Here is a 17,225-nt window from a genome sequence, read left to right on the forward strand (position 1 = left end):
ATAACAGGGCTAAAGTGATGTGGGACTTTGAGTTCCAGACAGAAACTCAGCAACACCTGCAAGCCAACCAACCAGACATAGATGCCAAGGAGAAGACTGCAATTGTGATAGATCCTAGCAGACAGCGTCATCAGAAAAGAAGGAGCGCAAGAAGACAGAGAAGTACAAAAAAAAAAAAACTGGGCTGAGAGAACAACTGGAAAAGAAAAAGAAGAGAAAAGTGGTCCTAGTGGTAATGGGAGTGTTAAGAGCTGTGACCCCCAAACTGAAAGAGTGGCTCCAGCAGATTACAGGCACAACATCACAAGTCTCTTTCCATAAGGGTACTGTTCAGGAACAACTAAGAAATTCCTAGAACTCCTAGAACCCTGAAATTCCTGCAACTCCAGACCTGAACTTGAGGAAGAACACACAAATATCACCCCAGCGGTTTTTAAATATACATTTGTATATGTTTGTGTGCATTTATGTGTGGTGGACTGTCTGTGCTGGATGGATCCAGATAAGATAGCCATCCCTGACTTTGGTACTGGTGCCATGGAGAACTGGGGCCTTATCACCTACAGAGAGACCAACCTGCTGTATGACCAAAACCAGTCGTCGTCCTACAATAAGCAACGAGTGGCCAGTGTTATTGCACATGAGCTGGTTCACCAAGTAAGTTTTTGAAATTGTATTTTTGCTTATAGAGAGATATGTAACACAAGACCTATATAACACTTTTTCTGAAAATACTTTGTTCCACTTTGCTACACTTGGATGCATTATTTGTGAATGTTAATGCAGTGATGACAAAAAATTCTTGAAACATCTTACAATCACAGTTCAGATGCCTCCAACATAGTATAATTCAATTCAATTCAGTTTTATTTATATAGCGCCAAATCAAATTTATTTGTAAAGAAATCCATGAAGTCACTACTAGTTAAAGTGAAAGGAATACTTGGCTCTACAGAGCTCTGACAACCTGGGGTTGTTCTTATTTTCTTCAATTAATGATGAGTAATAAGATGTCCTAGCTTTACGGAGGGCTTTTTTATAGAGCAACAAACTCTTGTTCCAGGCTAAATGAGCATCTTCTAATTTAGTGAGACGCCATTCCCTCTCCAGCTTTCGGGTTATCTGCTTTAAGCTGTGTATTTGCAAATTATACCACGGAGTCAGGCACTTCTGATTTAAAGCTTTCCTTTTCAGAGGATTTCAATTAATCCAATTCAATTCAACTTTATTTATATAGCGCCAAATCACAACAAACAGTCACCTCAAGGCGCTTTATATTGTAGGTAAAGACCCTACAATAATACAGAGAAAACCCAACAGTCAAAACGACCCCCTATGAGCAGCACTTGGTGACAGTGGGAAGGAAAAACTCCCTTTTAACAGGAAGAAACCTCCAGCAGAGGTCCTTCATCAACCACCTGATCAGTAAGTGAAGAAAAGAGAACTTTGTAGCTGCTTCATCCACCCTGTTTGTTTCACGCAGGGAAAAACTGCAGTACGGAAGTTAAAATATGCAGATGAACTGTTAATATGAAAAAAAGTATTTCTTATCCAGTTACGCAGGTAATTGATGGAATAAGTGATAGAATACTTGATTACTAAATTAAGCGATAGTTGCAGCCCTATTGAAATTTGCAACATACCATAAGCCAATGCATCAGCTTCTCAAAAAGGAGCAACAGGATTCAGGTGATAGAGGGATTGTTTATTTAAGTAAAGTTTATTTATTTAGTGCTTTTCACAGACAAAAAAGTCACAAAGCACTGTACAATAATTAAAACACAATATGAAAAAACCCCAGATAAAACACCATGTTAAAAACATATTAACCTTACCATATTAAAATAAAAAATAAAGTTAACAGAAAGCCTGGTTAAACAGAAAAGTTTTCAACTGTTTTTTTTTTAAGATGCCACAGAGTCAGCTAAATGGAGCTGGAGTGGTAAACAGTTCCAGAGCTTTGGTGCCACTGCCTGAAAAGCTCTGCCCCTGCCTGGTTCTTAGTCTTGTACGTGGAACAACTAAAAGATTTTGATTTTGTCGTGTGAGAGACTGTTGACTTATGTAAAATGTTTCCAGGCATTTGAAATCAATTGTTTTTTTTTAAAAGATCGGATTTGTATTGGTATCAGCAGATATCCAAATGTAAAATATCGGTATCAGTATCAGACCTAAAAAAGTGGTATTATGCCATCCCTAGTCTTTACCTTGCAATATAAAACACCTTGAGCAGACTGTTTGTTGTGATTTGGTGCTATATTAATAAAATTGAATTGAATTGAATAAACCACTGCTATTCCTCAACAGGGGAAAAGCATCGATTCAAGTGTTATTTAACTTTACATAACTTTCACTGTAGATCATTCTAGTTTGTAAGAACACCACCCTGCCCTGCCTCCCACATTGAAAAGTAAATAATGAATATAAGAATGCTTCTTTGTAAGCATGATGAAATAGGAGAAGAGGTGGTATCTATAAAATAAGTTATTTCTGTACAACATGCATGGGCTCTAAATAAGCAACTTTTACCATGGGAACATCTAGGTTCAGGTTAATCGGGTTAATGTGTACCTGCAAATTTCTTATCTAATTATATTAGTGTGGAACTCATTGTCTTTTTTTTTTTTTTCAGTGGTTTGGGAATATTGTAACTATGGATTGGTGGGATGACCTGTGGCTCAATGAGGGCTTTGCCAGTTTTTTTGAATACATTGGCGTGGAAGTAGCAGAACCAACCTGGGGCATGGTGAGTTCTGCTTTAACGGCACATTAAAGATGCACCAAGCTATTAGTACCAGTCAATCTGAAGTTCCCAGTAATCTGAAAGTTGTGTTGTAATGCTGTGGTTATACAGCGAGACATTATGATCATCAGTGATGTACTTCCTGTTATGGTGGATGATGCTCTCCTGTCCTCTCATCCAATCATTGTAAATGTGTCAACCCCAGCGGAAATCACCTCTGTGTTTGATGCCATCTCATACAGCAAGGTATGAAATGGTAAATGGACTAGTTCTTATGTAGTAAGTCACTCTATCTGAGCACACATACAACATATTTACATTTACCCATTCAAACAAGGACTTCTATGTGTAACTAAGCTTAAGTGCTTTTATTGTCTACCATTCATACTCCAACACTTGCATCGGAGAGCAACTTGGGGTTCAGTATCTTGCCCAAGGATACTTTGGCATGCGGCCCAAAGCAGCCAGGAATCGAACCACCAACCTTCCGATCAGTAGGTAACCTGCTCTACCTCCTGAGCAACAGCCACCCGTGAGCTAGATGGAAAGCATATGGAAAACCTCTGTTTGTAAAGGCTGTAATCAAGTCTCAGAAAACCATGCTTCCCATCCAAGGCTTACATACTGTTCATGCAAACAAGATCCAAAAAGTATCACTTGTGACTCAAAACAATACTACTACAACAGGCAAGATACTAACATCCACATTGGTCCTGATGCATCCTTTGGTGTGTGACTGTGTGTAATAAAGGTGTATAGAATAAATACTGCATGAATGTATATGTGTGTATGAATGTGGCTTGCACTGTAAAAGTGCTACAAGTGGTCAACAATACAATAAAAGTCCTCTATGAATATCAATCCATTTACCATGTAATGAAAATTGTTCAACATTTTTCCAGGGAGCATCCATTCTTAGGATGTTGGAGGACTGGATGGGCAGAGACGTGTTCAGGGATGGCTGTCGAGTAAGTCATTGCCTCAGCTCTATAACAGAACGTCAAAAATGGATGTAACACTTTTGATTAATATTAAGCTCAGTGTTTTATTTTTTTCATTCCCCAGAAATATTTGAAAGACTTCTATTTCAAGAACGCCAAAACGGCTGACTTCTGGGCATCTCTTGCTAGAGTACGGTTGAACTTTATTAGCTTTGTGCTTCAATCTATACCAGATTAAGACTAGAATAATACATACTTATTAAAAGGCAAATAAAAAATAAAATATGTCCTGTACAATAGAAAAATAAAAGACATAAACAACTCAATAAATACATGAAGATACCTAAGAGATATATATCAAAGAGGTGAGTTTTTAAGAGTGATTTACAGTGAATGAGTGATGAGTCCTGTCTAACATGTAATGGCAGATCATTCAGGAGATTTCATGTTTCCACAGCAAAATCCCAGTCCCCTCTGAGCTTAAGCCTAGTTTTAGGCTGACCTGAGAGGCTGAGTGGGAGTGGATGAGTCTAGCAGCTCATAGAGATAAGGTGGGGCAAGTCTATTTAGGCATCCTAAAATGAATGGGCAGTCAATGGAGTGAAGGTAAAACTAGTGAAAAGTACTCATGTTTGCAATCACCAATTTAAAGATGTTCAGCTGCGTTCTGCACCAGCTGAAAGCGAGCAACAGATGACCCGCTAATCCCCATATAAAGTGCATTACAGTAATCCAACCAAGTGGTAACAGATGCGTGGATTACTATTTCAAAATCTTGCCTCTGAAGAACTGGCTTTATTTTGGCCAGCTGCCTCAGGTGAAAAAAACTCAGCTTGACTACAGCCTTAATGTGGCTTCCAAAAATATACCAAAGGGGTCACAGAATTCTTAACAAAAACCATCCCTTTTGTTTTTCTGTCATTGAAACTTCAGAAATTTAGAGGCATCCATGCATCAATATCATCTCGGCGCTTAAGTAATGGTTATTGTTGAACTATTTCCCTGATGAGTTGAAAATTTGGGAAGTTAAGTCATTTCATAGAGCAAGAGAGGACCCAAATTCAGGTCTCAGAGGTAGGTGGGCATAAACAACAAAACAATCCTTTATTGTGGCTGAAACAAGGCAGGTTACAGAACTAATGAAAACTAAATAAAAAGAGAGGGGAGAGAGACAGGACAAAAGCCATGTTGTGGAAGAGATTAATAATAACTAATGATTAAATGCAGAGTGGAGTATAAACAAAGTAAATAAGGTGAATGAAAAGAAACAGTGCATTATGGGAACCCCCCCAGCAGCCTAGGCCTATTGCAGCATAACTAAGGGAGGGTTCAGGGTCACCTGATCCAGCCCTAACTATAAGCTTGATCAAAAAGGAAAGTTTTAAGCCTAATCTTAAAAATAGAGAGGGTGTCTGTCTCCTGAATCCAAGCTGGGAGCTGGTTCCACAGAAGAGGGGCCTGAAAGCTGAAGGCTCTGCCTCCCATTCTACTCTTAAGTATCCTAGGAACCACAAGTAAGCCAGCAGTCTGAGAGCGAAGTGGAAGTGGTCTGTTGAGGTACTATGGTATTATGATGTCTTTAAGATAAGATGGGGCCTGATTATTCAATACCTTGACCTTGGACATCCTTATGTTCAAACATGGTGTTCATTATGGACAAACTGTGTTTTGCACAGAAGTCCAATAACAAGACACCATTTGAGTTCAGATTGGGCAGGCCATTCCTCTCAATCATGCCCCTCCAGGTCTCACTGTCATTGCCCATCTGAGCATTGAAGTCTAACAGTAGGGCAATGGAGTCACCGGATGGAGCACCCTCAGCCTCCTGCCCAGTGACTCAAAGAAAGGTCGGTACTCTGACCTGTCATTTGGTGCATAGGTGCAAACAATAGTCAGGACCCATTCCCCGGCCCAAAAGTGCAGGGACACAACCCTCTTGTTGGTGAAAACTCCAATGTACAGGCAGAAAACTGAGGGGCTATAACAATACCCACCCCAGCTCGCCAACTTTCACTGAGGGCAACTCCAGACTGGAACAGAGTCCAGTCCCTCTCCAGGACACTGGTTCACAGGCCTTGTGTTGAGGTGAGCTTGACTATATATCTAGCTAGTATCTCTCAACCTCACGCACTAGCTCAGGCTAGAGAGGTGACATTACATGTCCCAACAGTCAGTCTCTATAGCCGAGTATTAGTCTGCCAGGGTGGGGCCCCGATAACTCTGACTCGGGCAGAGTAAACACTGAATCTTCCACAGGGGTCTTTGAAATTGCTCATTGTCTCACCCAGGACCAATTTTCCATGGGAGCTGCTACCAGGGGGAAAGCTCCCAACATCACAGCCCCTGGAATCACTGGGACACACAAACCCGTCTACCATGATAAGGTGGCAGTCCATGGGGATTTTGAAGATTTAGAAAATCTAAGCACAAATCTTTTGGACACTGAACCACATGACAGACATTACTATTTGTCAGAAAGTTCCCTTTAAAAACAGAAAACAATAAAAACAAAAAGGTCCAGATCAGAAACTCCAGTTAGTGAAGGGGAGGCATTTGACTGTGTCGCACCTGTCAAAGTAGCCACACTGGCCCTTTTTCCACCAATCGGGTGCCGGTGCCAGTATTTGAACCATTCAGCGGTTTTTCCACCGCGAATGCGTTCAGTGCTTGGCTGAAAAATTTGTTCAACTCGGGCCCTGCAAGCTAGCTGGTCTCGAACCAAGAATGCATGACGAAAGCGGCAGAAGGGCGTGACTCTGCCGTTTTCTACCGCTGTTTCACTGCATGGTGTGTATTACAGGAGAAAAGGGAAGCGATTTTCAGGGCTGTGAATTAGGTTGGGCTCTAAGGCTGAACTTGCTGCTTTGTATCAGTTCATATCACAGATAAAAGGACACAAAGTGCGTACTTGTCGTCTTGCTCTAATCGCTGTCTGTGTTTCCCTCTGTGCTGCACACAGATGCTGCAGTAGTTTGGTTTGGACTGTAAAATGTATTTGCAGCACAAGAAAGGGGAGCGTGTTCTCTCACGTTGATGCCCTTTGGCTTCGTGCCCAGACGAGGACCCGCCCACACTCATACATAAAGGATCAGTTTGCAAGCGCAGTGGAAACGTGGGCCTGTTCTTAAGTGTTTCGCGGTTCAGTGAAACCAGCAACGATGCTAGCACGAGCACCGGCACCTCGGCGGTGGAAACATAGTAACTGTGAACTCCAGTATCCAGATGGTGAAGTTGTAGTCATGGTAATAATCAAGTAGACCCTCTTTCAATTCTTATACTTTATGGATCAACATATATTAAAAGTAATCTGGTCCTCATCAGGTCTTAAATTTAGATAAATACAACCTCAGATAAACTAAAAAAAAATAAATAAATAAAAACATACAATGTGTCAAATGAAGTAAAACTGCAGACGAAGTGTGTAACTAAGTACACCCCATAATTCAATAGTTTTAGTAGGAATAACTTGAAGTAACTGTTTTCTGTATGACGGTTTCTCATGCTATCATGGAGGAATTTGGGCTCAGTCTTATTTACAGTGTTGAGGTTTACAGGCATTCATTTATGTACAGCTGCCTCAAAGTCCCATCACAGCATTTTAATCTGGTTGAGTTCTGGACATGGCAGCACTTAGATTCTTTTCTTTTTCAGACATTCTGTTTTAGATTTACATGAGGGCTTGAGATCAGTTCAGCTCAATTTTATGTATATAGAGCCCAATCACAACAACAGTTGTCTCAAGGTGCATTGTAAGGTAAAGACACTACAACATTACATGACTGAATACTGTAGACCAGAAAACTGCCAAGGCTTCTATTTCACACTTGCTGATTATCAGTTATTTAAGTGCAACTGATTCGTATTACCTGGTAGCTCCTTACCTTCTGAATTCCTATGATTTCTGCAGTTTGGCTTAATTTGTGTTAAATAAATAACAGTGTAATAGTCAGTCACACTGTGCCATTTTTTAAAAATGGTTTTCTGAGTTTGTATCTATTTAAGCTATACTAGGGAGCAGAATGTTCTCATGTTTCTATGCGTAAAACCTTAGAACTGGAAGAGGGAGTACTTTCTGTTTCATGACTGTTTAGAAGTATATTTGTTAAGAAATGTTTCCATAGAGGCAACAAAAAAAAAAAACATTTTAGTACAAGGCTGTAAAAGAGCTTTCCATTGCTGTAAAATTGGGAATTTTAACATGAATGTCTATAGGGAGTCAGTCTGCATTACTGGTACTTTCCATACTGGCTTCATTTTTTAGACCCAAACAGGCTCAATACAAGCATTAAACAAGGTGAGCTTTACCAGCCTTATGTTTCTGTACCCACTGACACACTGTCTCATAATCTCTCCATGCTGGTAAACTGCACACATTCTCTGCACCTGGCTGTGAAAAAAATAGTTACTAAATAATAGTTGTATAAGCTGTTTATCCAGGCTCTATCCATTCTCTGCCACTTAAGTTTTTGAGAGTCCAAGGTCAGTGTTTCCCATTATTTACAGCTTTTAAACTAAACCATGCTACCAGCTTCCCAGCCTTAGCCATTTACTTAACACAGAGACATTAATTTGAAATTATTCTAAACATGTCAATCTGAGAGAACTTAAGTGGATTTTAATTTTTCTTATTACTTAGTGAATTTCCCCTCTCTGCTCCCAGGTGAGTGGGTTGCCGATTGCAGAAGTCATGGATACATGGACCAAACAGATGGGCTATCCTGTTTTGGACCTGTCTGTTTCAGAGACGAATGCCAAACTGAGCCAAAAACGTTTCCTCCTGGACCCTAAAGCTGATGCCAGCCAGCCTCCTTCAGTTCTTGGGTAGGAGATGTAAAGACAGAAATAATGTTTATTTGGTTAATATCCGGTTAAGTAATGACATAGAATTCCATTTCCGGGTCCAAAATGTCACGTGATCAATATGCTGCAATGCCGTGTCCCTGGTTGTTTTAACTGCTCCTGATCAAAAAAAAACAAAAAAAAAAAAACACACTCAGCTGTGATTTTACCGATGAGACAGAGGAGAGGAATGGCTGCAGTTGATAAGCTATGTTACAATCTTCTGTAATGGTGAACAGGCACTGGTTCTGCCATTGCTGTTCATTTAGGAGCATTTGGACCTGGAAATGACATCGGACTTAAAGACCGGATGGTTACACATATTATTGATTTGTTTTAGCATCGTTACCCATCAGGTAATACAAAATTTAGAAGATTTTTCCAAAGTTTCAAGCTGTAATAAGTTGTGCAAAGCCCTCTTTTTTTCCATATAAGCCACTTCAATAGACCATGGCACAGTGAACATGTTAAAGAAATGAGATTTAAACTCCTTGATGACGGCAGTGAGTTTAGACAAATATTAGACACACAGATTATTCACTGTGTGGACTTCCAGACGGAGTCCAATGGTGGTGCGCTTTACACCACTGCATCCAGCATGGCATACAGACTACTTCTACAAACATTAGTGACAGAATGAGTGATTCTCAGGAGCTCGGTGATTTTTAGCATGGTTCCATGATAGGATGCCACCTGTAAGTCCAATAATGAAATTTCCTCACTACCAAATATTCCACAGTCAACAGTTAGTGGTATTATAACAAAAAAGAAACAACTGGAAAAGACAAGAACTCAGCCACAAAGTGGTAGGCCACATCAAATCACAGTGGGGTCAATGGATGCCGAGTCACATAGTGGGAAGAGGTCATCAGCTTTCTGCAGAGTCAATTGCTACAGAGTCAATTGCTCCAGATTTCATGTGGATATCAGATCAGCTCAAGAACAGTGCACTGAGAGCTTCATGGAATGGGTTTCCATGGGTGAGCAGCTGCATCCAAACCTTACATTACAAAGTACTGTGCAAAGAATTGGATGCAGCAGTGTAAAGCATGCCATCACTGGATTGTAGCACAGTAGATATGTGTTCTCTGGAGTGATGAATTATGCTTCTCCAACTGGCAATCCTACTGACAAGTCTGGGTTTGCCATTTGCCAGGACACCAGCACTTGTCCAAACATTACACAGAGGTAGTGTCACTCACTGCGAACAATGCAACGATCCAGTGAAGACTGAAGATTCTCCAACCCGACAACCCTCTGGACCCAGCAGGATACCTACGATTAAAGTTCCTCACCATATCCTTGTCCAGGATGGTGGACCGTGGCATCCAGGATGTGCTTCTAGAAGAATGGTCAAAAATTCCTATAAACACTACTAAATCTGTGGAAAGCCTTCCCAGAAGAGGTAAAGCTGTTATAGCTGCAAAGGGTGGGCTGACATCAACCCTTTAACACAGAGGGTGTAGTCAGTGATATAACGTATTTCAAATGTCTCGCCATTCCACCTACAATTACCAATGGACCCAAATGCAGGACGTGAGACTAAACTCAAAACAGCTTTATTTGCTGAAGGCACAAAGGAACAAACACACAAAAACCAGAATCTCAACCAAGAGAAACCTTCTCACATTGTTCACTGGATATTGAGGTTTTGTCAGTTAAATGCCGCCCCTTCTACCTTCCACTGGAATTCTCAGTCATATTCATCATTGCTGTCCATGTTCCCCTGATTATTATAAAAAAAATAGCCTTGGATACCCTCTATAACTACATCAGTGATTTGCAAAATACCTATCCTGAGGGAGTTTTCATTGTTGTCGGGGACTTCAACCAATCTAACATGAGGAAGGTTCTCCCTCATTTTTACCAACATGTGGACTTAGCGACCAGGGGTAACAACATACTAGACCATTCATACACGAACATTAAGGCAGCATTCAATGCAGCCCCTCGCCCTTAATTAGGCTCATCAGACCATATTTCTGTTATGTTAACACCAGCATACAGACCTATGCCCACCAGAACAAGGCCCTCCTCAAAACTGGTGAGGGTATGGCCCGTAGGAGCCATGACAGCATTGCAGGGCTGCTTTGAAAGCACTGACTGGTCCGTATTCAAAGAGGCTGCCACTAAGGACCAGGAGGTTGACATTGAAGAGTACGCTATGACTGTATCAAGTTACATTCAGAAATGCATTGAAGATGTATGTGCAATGAAACGCATCATAGTAAGGGGAAATGAGAAACCGTGGATGACGGCCATCTATACGACCATCCCTCTTTTTTTTACCTTGTTTTTATTCTATTTTATGATATTTTATGGTTTATCCAGCTGTTTTATGTTGGCGGCTTAATATGCATCGTAATTTCATTCTGCAGTGCATCACTGATGTTGTGTGGAATGACAATAAACATTATCTATCTATCCATGGCTACACTAAAAGGCAAAACACCAAGCCCGGGAGAAAAATCAAAACACTAAATGGGGAAACACAGAGCTAAAGGGGAGAAACGCAGATGACACCACAACAAAGAACAGAGAAATCCTGAGGGCTTAAGTATACACACTAGGTAATCAGGGCAAGTGGAAACAACAGGTGAAACAAATGAAATTAATAACAGTGAGGGAGCAAACCTAAACACAAAATTCAGGGACCATGGAACTGTCAAAATAAAACAGGAAGCGAACAAACAAAATGTATGCTGACTTAACACAGAGGACTAGCACACAGAGGGAATCTAAACACCAAACACAAGGAAACCACGGGAAGGAAGACTAAACACGAAAAGGGGTCAAGACCAGTGATGGCATAGTTACCTTGGAAAACTAAGTAATCTGATTACTTAGTTACTTTACTCATTACTTTATTTTAGAAGTAACTATGCTAGATTACAAGTTACTTTATTAGTTACATTCAGCAGCTGCCAAAAAGTAATTTTTGATGTTTGCCAGAAAATGATTGCCTGTATTTAAATGGCTGTAAATGACTTGTTGACCTATAATCTGTGAAAACACTATTCTGGCACAGTTGATTCAAAGTTTTTAGGGTTTCACAAAGCCTTGCTTAGCCCGTCACTGTTATACGGCATGAAATACTGAAAAGAAAAAATCAGCATGCAGGAAATGCCAAGCAGGGTCTGATCTGCCTAAATAGTTTTGATGTTACTGAAAGCAAAATACTCTGTGGCAAACAGGACCGAAAAAAAGCAAACTGAAGCAGCTATGTTCCTAATGCCAAAGTGAAAACCCAACCAAGCCAAAGACATGCTAAACAAAGTAACAAAAAGGTAGTTCGCATCTTATGCTTTAGTGATTTATACAATGAGTGAGCTCATCTATTTACCAAGAGCCATATACAACCAAGCAGGAGGCACAAGGTTAAGCAAAAATCAAATGCTTTCCAAATCACATAAAAATACTACAAACTAACAAGGACTGGACCAAGGTGCTGTTGCTATCAGGCGTTGTCAGAGGACTGATGCTCCAACCAAGGTGTTGAAAATGATTATGTCATAGTTTTGAGTTTTGAGATTTTGGTTTTGAAACGATTATTGTCCCAGTGTATTGTTTTTGTCTCTGCATTTTATCCTTAGCTCTGCTTGTGTGAAGTTAGCTGTGTCTCAGTGTTTGTTTACCTTCCTGTTCTGATGTCAAGTTCTTGTGTCCTAGTCTTGGGCTCTGTCTTTGCCACTGGTGTGGTTTTGGTCCTTATGCGATGTGTTTGGTTTGGCTTCCTGTGTTTCTCTCCCAGCTGCTTCCTATTGTCTCATTACCCCTTCACTCTAAAATTTGACAAGTTGACCTTACTTAAAAAAATCCAGGAAACCGATTGCCCTGAAAAATGTAAGTATAACTATTAAGTCTTGTGTTTGTTTACTTAACATATACTTGTTCAGTGTACTTAAGACCTTGTTGTGTCAAGCTAATCATGTTAAGTTAAACTAGCTTAGTTTAGTGAAGTTGTTTCAACTCAGAAATAGCAAGTAAATTAACCTGTTCTTAACTTAGCTACATCAAGTTAGTCCATCTTACATGAACAGTACAGTTTACTTAGCAGACTCTAGGAAACCGATTGCCTTAAATGAATGAAGTAACTACAACAAAACATGACGAGTTCACAAGGTTCAATGTTTTATTTTTAACAAAATACTATCCTCAGCTTCTTAACAAAAGGCCAATGTGGCCACACATGAACAAATACAAAACTAATCACGTTTTTACCCTTCCACAGGGCTCAATAACAGTAATACCAGAAAGATGCTTAAGTTAGCTTACAGGCTGAATGAGCAGCAACTGAAACAGTTTAATTTGAACTGTAACAAGTAGGCACTCTAGCACTGTACCATTTACCTGAAAAAAAGTGATTTAAGTAGTTATATATGGAGGACAGATTCTGACATACTTGGCAACAAACATAGAAATAAATAAATAGTTTGATGAAGTAATCCATGTGCCAAACATTGCATCCAACAAATACAAAATAAGAATTTTACCAACTTATTTGATAATGCAGTGCAACAGTGCAAAAAAAATGAAAATTAAAAATGAAATTGAAAATTAAAATATGACAGTAAGTTAAAAAAAATCATATTAAATAAATACACAATATGAAAAACATAGAAATACAAATAATGGCATAAAAAAAGAAACCAGACTGAGCATCAGCCTGTGAATGAAGCCAAAGGTGTTTTTTAGGCATTTTGGACAGTCAGGATGAAGGGCACAGGTCAGCCCAAAATATGAGGCAAACAGCTTGATGGTGGCGTTCAGTGTCAACCATGACAATTGTACCTTCCAGAATGATAACATGCTGGATGGTTCAAGGTGAAGAGCATTCGGACCTGGTTGCTGACTGACTTCAGGAATAACAGGCAATAATCCCACAGGAACCTGGGTGAAGTCTGCCACGGCATCTGAATCCTGTGGCTATTAAGAAAAGAAAAAGAGAAAAAAAGAATGGGGTGAAAATCTTGATTTCCAAGTGCAGAACCTCTAACAAACCAAATTGCAATACATACAAAACGGACATTGTAGCAGTCCCTTTCATCACCCCCGAGGAAAACCAAGACACATCGCAGGACAGCAGTCCTCATGGCAACAACATCACTGGTCTACAAGAAGGGAAAAACAATAAAAGTAAGCAAAAGCATCTTCTGAAGAAAATGAATCACATTCTTCACAATAAGTGATACAAAATAATTGTTCAGCTCGTTGAGAGCACTTATTTAGTGGAATGCATTGCATTTTTTTCTTCCATGCTTCCATGTCCAGAGCATTATAATCAAGCAAAGTCGTAAAAAAACAAAGAACGGCTCTCACTGGCCACTTTTCCACCGACAGGGTTCTGGTGCCAGTATTTGAACCGTTCAGCAGTTTTTCCACTCGATGCTTGTTCCTGAACGTCACATTACCCTCCATGACCGAGTGAAATTAAGGCTACACGAATGTTAGCAGGCCTGGTTTACGCTTACAAACATGCTAACATGCTGCATTCGAAATACAGGTAATTAATGTTAAGAGCTCTTATCATGGACAAAACATTAAAGGCTCTCAAGTAAAATACAGTACATGGCAGTTTTAGCTAATATTGGCCCCATAAGCCCATGCTAACATTAACATTAGCATTAGTCTGCAAATACGTTTATGCATCATCATGCAAAACTAGCCTGTAACAATACATTGAATAATAAAGTCATACATGAAACATGAAACTATAATGAAGATGAACAGCTCACCTTTAGAGAAGATCTGCTTCTTCCAGTGTGTAAGTCCACAGGGTTTCTGGAAGCTTCCCGCACTTCTGTACTGCGCATGTGCACTGCTGAACTCACGCCAGCATTCACTCCAGTAACAAAAATATTCAAGTCCAGTTTACACACTAGAACTTAGTCTTGTACCTCTCTCAGGCTAAACACGTACATTACTCACATTGCTTGAGTTAACTCAACAGTATAGTGAGACTTAAGTAAAGGTGTGGCTGTAGCTCAGGAGGTAGAGCAGGTCACCTACTGATCGGAAGGTCAGCGGTTTGATTCCTGGCTACTCCAGTCTACATGCCAATGTATCCTTGGGCAAGATACTTAACCCCAAGTTGCTCTCTGACGCAACTGTCGGAGTGTGAATGTTAGATAATTAAAGCACTTAGCTTAGTTAATCATGGAAGTGCTTGTATGAATGGGTGTGCATGGGTAAATGTAAACATGTTGTATAAGCACTTTGAGTGCTCAGACCGAGTAGAAAAGCGCTATATAAGAACTAGTCCATTTACCATAAAGCACACAAATGTAATTTAAGTAAGAATATGTATTACCTTTTAGAGTGTTGTGTGTATATTGCCTCAGTTTCCCTCTGTTCTTTATCACATTTCTCCTCTCAGTGGTGTGTCCGTCTGTTCCCTGTTCTTTCCTTCAAGGTTCTCGGGTTTGTATTTTGCCCTTTGACTTGTTCTGGTCATGGGGAAGATTTTATATTTTGCCTTTGAGCTCTGCCACGCTGCCAGCCTTGACTGGGTAGATGTTGGTAGGAACCAAAAAGCAGCTTATATATGGACAGGAAAGCCCAGAAATCTAACCACTCAGGAGGAGACCTGCATACTGAAAGATACTCACAAGTAGGGAGGTGATTACCTTACAAAAGCAGTACACAAAAGCACAGGAAAAAGGATTAAACTGGGACAAATAAGACCAGGGTTGTAACAACCTAATTTTTTAATGTTTATGCATCTTTAGTTACAAATCTGTGACAAGTATCCAAAATAGTCATATTCTCCAAACATTTATACTATATTACTTTTAATTCTCACCCTAAAAGTGTTTACAATTGGAAGTTAGTTTTTAATTGACAAGCTCACTGAAAAAAATAAGCATTAAAAAGAAAAACCTAAGACATGTAACACCAGGTTTATTAATTTCACTGAAACTATTCTAGGATTTATTTTTGTTGCCATGAATAAAACTGTATTGTTACTTAATGGAGTGACAGAATAGAAGTTCTATACTCACATTTTGTGTTTTTTCAAAATTTTCTCATGGTTGTAACTTTATATAAGCTTCACCTTTATTATCCTTTTGTTTGCCCTTACTGGCTTGTTGATTAATTTACCTTCTGAGTATTTTGCTTTTGCCTAAATTCTTTCTTTTTAAATGGTACTCTATCACATTGTGATGATGATGATGATGATGATGATGATTGTTGTTGCTGTTGTTGACTAAATAATTATTATTTTTAAAGGAACAGTAATATTTTCCATGCCAATTAATAACAATAAATGTATCTTTGTTCCAGGTACAAGTGGACAATACCAATCAAATGGCATTCTATCCAAAATGAAAAAAATATGTCATCTATATTTGACAGAAACAGCACAGGTACTATAATCAACTAAAATGTTTTGTGGTAATTTACAAAGCATGCATTATAATCAAATGCATTATAATCAAATTCAATTCAATTCAATTCAATTTTATTCATATAGCGCCAAATCACAACAAACTGTCGCCTCAAGGCGCTTTGTATTGTGGGTAAAGACCCTACAATAATACAGAGAAAACCCAACAGTCAAAACGACCCCCTATGAGCAGCACTTGGTGACAGTGGGAAGGAAAAACTCCCTTTTAACAGGAAGAAACCTCCAGCAGAACCAGGCTCAGGGAGGGGGGGTCATCTGCTGAGAGGGGGCTGAGGAGAGAAAAAGACATGCTGTGGAAGAGAGCCAGAGATTAATATCAATTAATGATTAAATGCAGAGTGGAGTATAAACAAAGTAAATAAGGTGAATGAGAAACAGTGCATTATGTGAACCCCCCAGCAGCCTAGGCCTATAGCAGCATAACTAAGGGAGGGTTCAGGGTCACCTGATCCAGCCCTAACTATAAGCTTTATCATAAAGGAAAGTTTTAAGCCTAATCTTAAAAATAGAGAGGGTGTCTGTCTCCCGAATCCAAGCTGGAAGCTGGTTCCACAGAAGAGGCGCCTGAAAGCTGAAGGCTCTGCCTCCCATTCTACTCTTAAGTATCCTAGGAACCACAAGTAAGCCAGCAGTCTGAGAGTGAAGTGCTCTGTTGGGGTGATATGGTACTATGAGGTCTTTGAGATAAGATGGTGCCTGATTATTCAAGACCTTGTATGTGAGGAGAAGAATTTTAAATTCTATTCTAGATTTAACAGGGAGCCAATGAAGAGAAGCCAATATGGGAGAAATCTGCTCTCTCTTTCTAGTCCCTGTCAGTACTCTAGCTGCAGCATTTTGGATCAGCTGAAGGCTTTTCAGGGAGCTTTTAGGACAGCCTGATAATAATGAATTACAATAATCCAGCCTAGAAGTAATAAATGCATGAATGAGCTTTTCAGCATCACTCTGAGAAAGGATGTTTCTAATTTTAGAAATATTGCGCAAATGCAAAAAAGCGGTCCTACATATTTGTTTAATATGTGCATTGAAGGACAAATCCTGGTCAAAATGACTCCAAGATTTCTCACAGTGTTACTGGAGGCCAAAGTAATGCCATCCAGAGTAAGTATCTGGTTTGACACCATGTTTCTAAGATTTGTGGGGCCGAGAACAAGAATTTCAGTTTTATCTGAATTTAGAAGCAGGAAATTAGAGGTCATCCAGGCCTTAATGTCTTTAAGACATTCCTGCAGTTTAATTAATTGATGTGTGTCATCTGGTTTCATTGATAGGTAAAGCTGAGTATCATCTG

General features: G+C 39.6%; 1 protein-coding gene across 1 annotated transcript in view; it reads left to right on the forward strand.

The window, feature by feature from the left end:
• Positions 1 to 17,225, forward strand: part of enpep (glutamyl aminopeptidase) — an 84,194-nt gene that overhangs the window by 41,566 nt on the left and 25,403 nt on the right. Inside the window, exons 5-11 of the mRNA XM_030724999.1 lie at positions 503 to 657; positions 2,633 to 2,746; positions 2,855 to 2,989; positions 3,646 to 3,711; positions 3,809 to 3,874; positions 8,345 to 8,505; positions 15,808 to 15,890. Coding sequence (XP_030580859.1) covers positions 503 to 657; positions 2,633 to 2,746; positions 2,855 to 2,989; positions 3,646 to 3,711; positions 3,809 to 3,874; positions 8,345 to 8,505; positions 15,808 to 15,890 — 780 coding nt within the window. The remainder of the gene's footprint in view (positions 1 to 502; positions 658 to 2,632; positions 2,747 to 2,854; positions 2,990 to 3,645; positions 3,712 to 3,808; positions 3,875 to 8,344; positions 8,506 to 15,807; positions 15,891 to 17,225) is intronic.

Source organism: Archocentrus centrarchus, unplaced genomic scaffold, assembly GCF_007364275.1.
Source record: "Archocentrus centrarchus isolate MPI-CPG fArcCen1 unplaced genomic scaffold, fArcCen1 scaffold_44_ctg1, whole genome shotgun sequence".
Taxonomy (NCBI): Eukaryota; Metazoa; Chordata; class Actinopteri; order Cichliformes; family Cichlidae; genus Archocentrus; species Archocentrus centrarchus.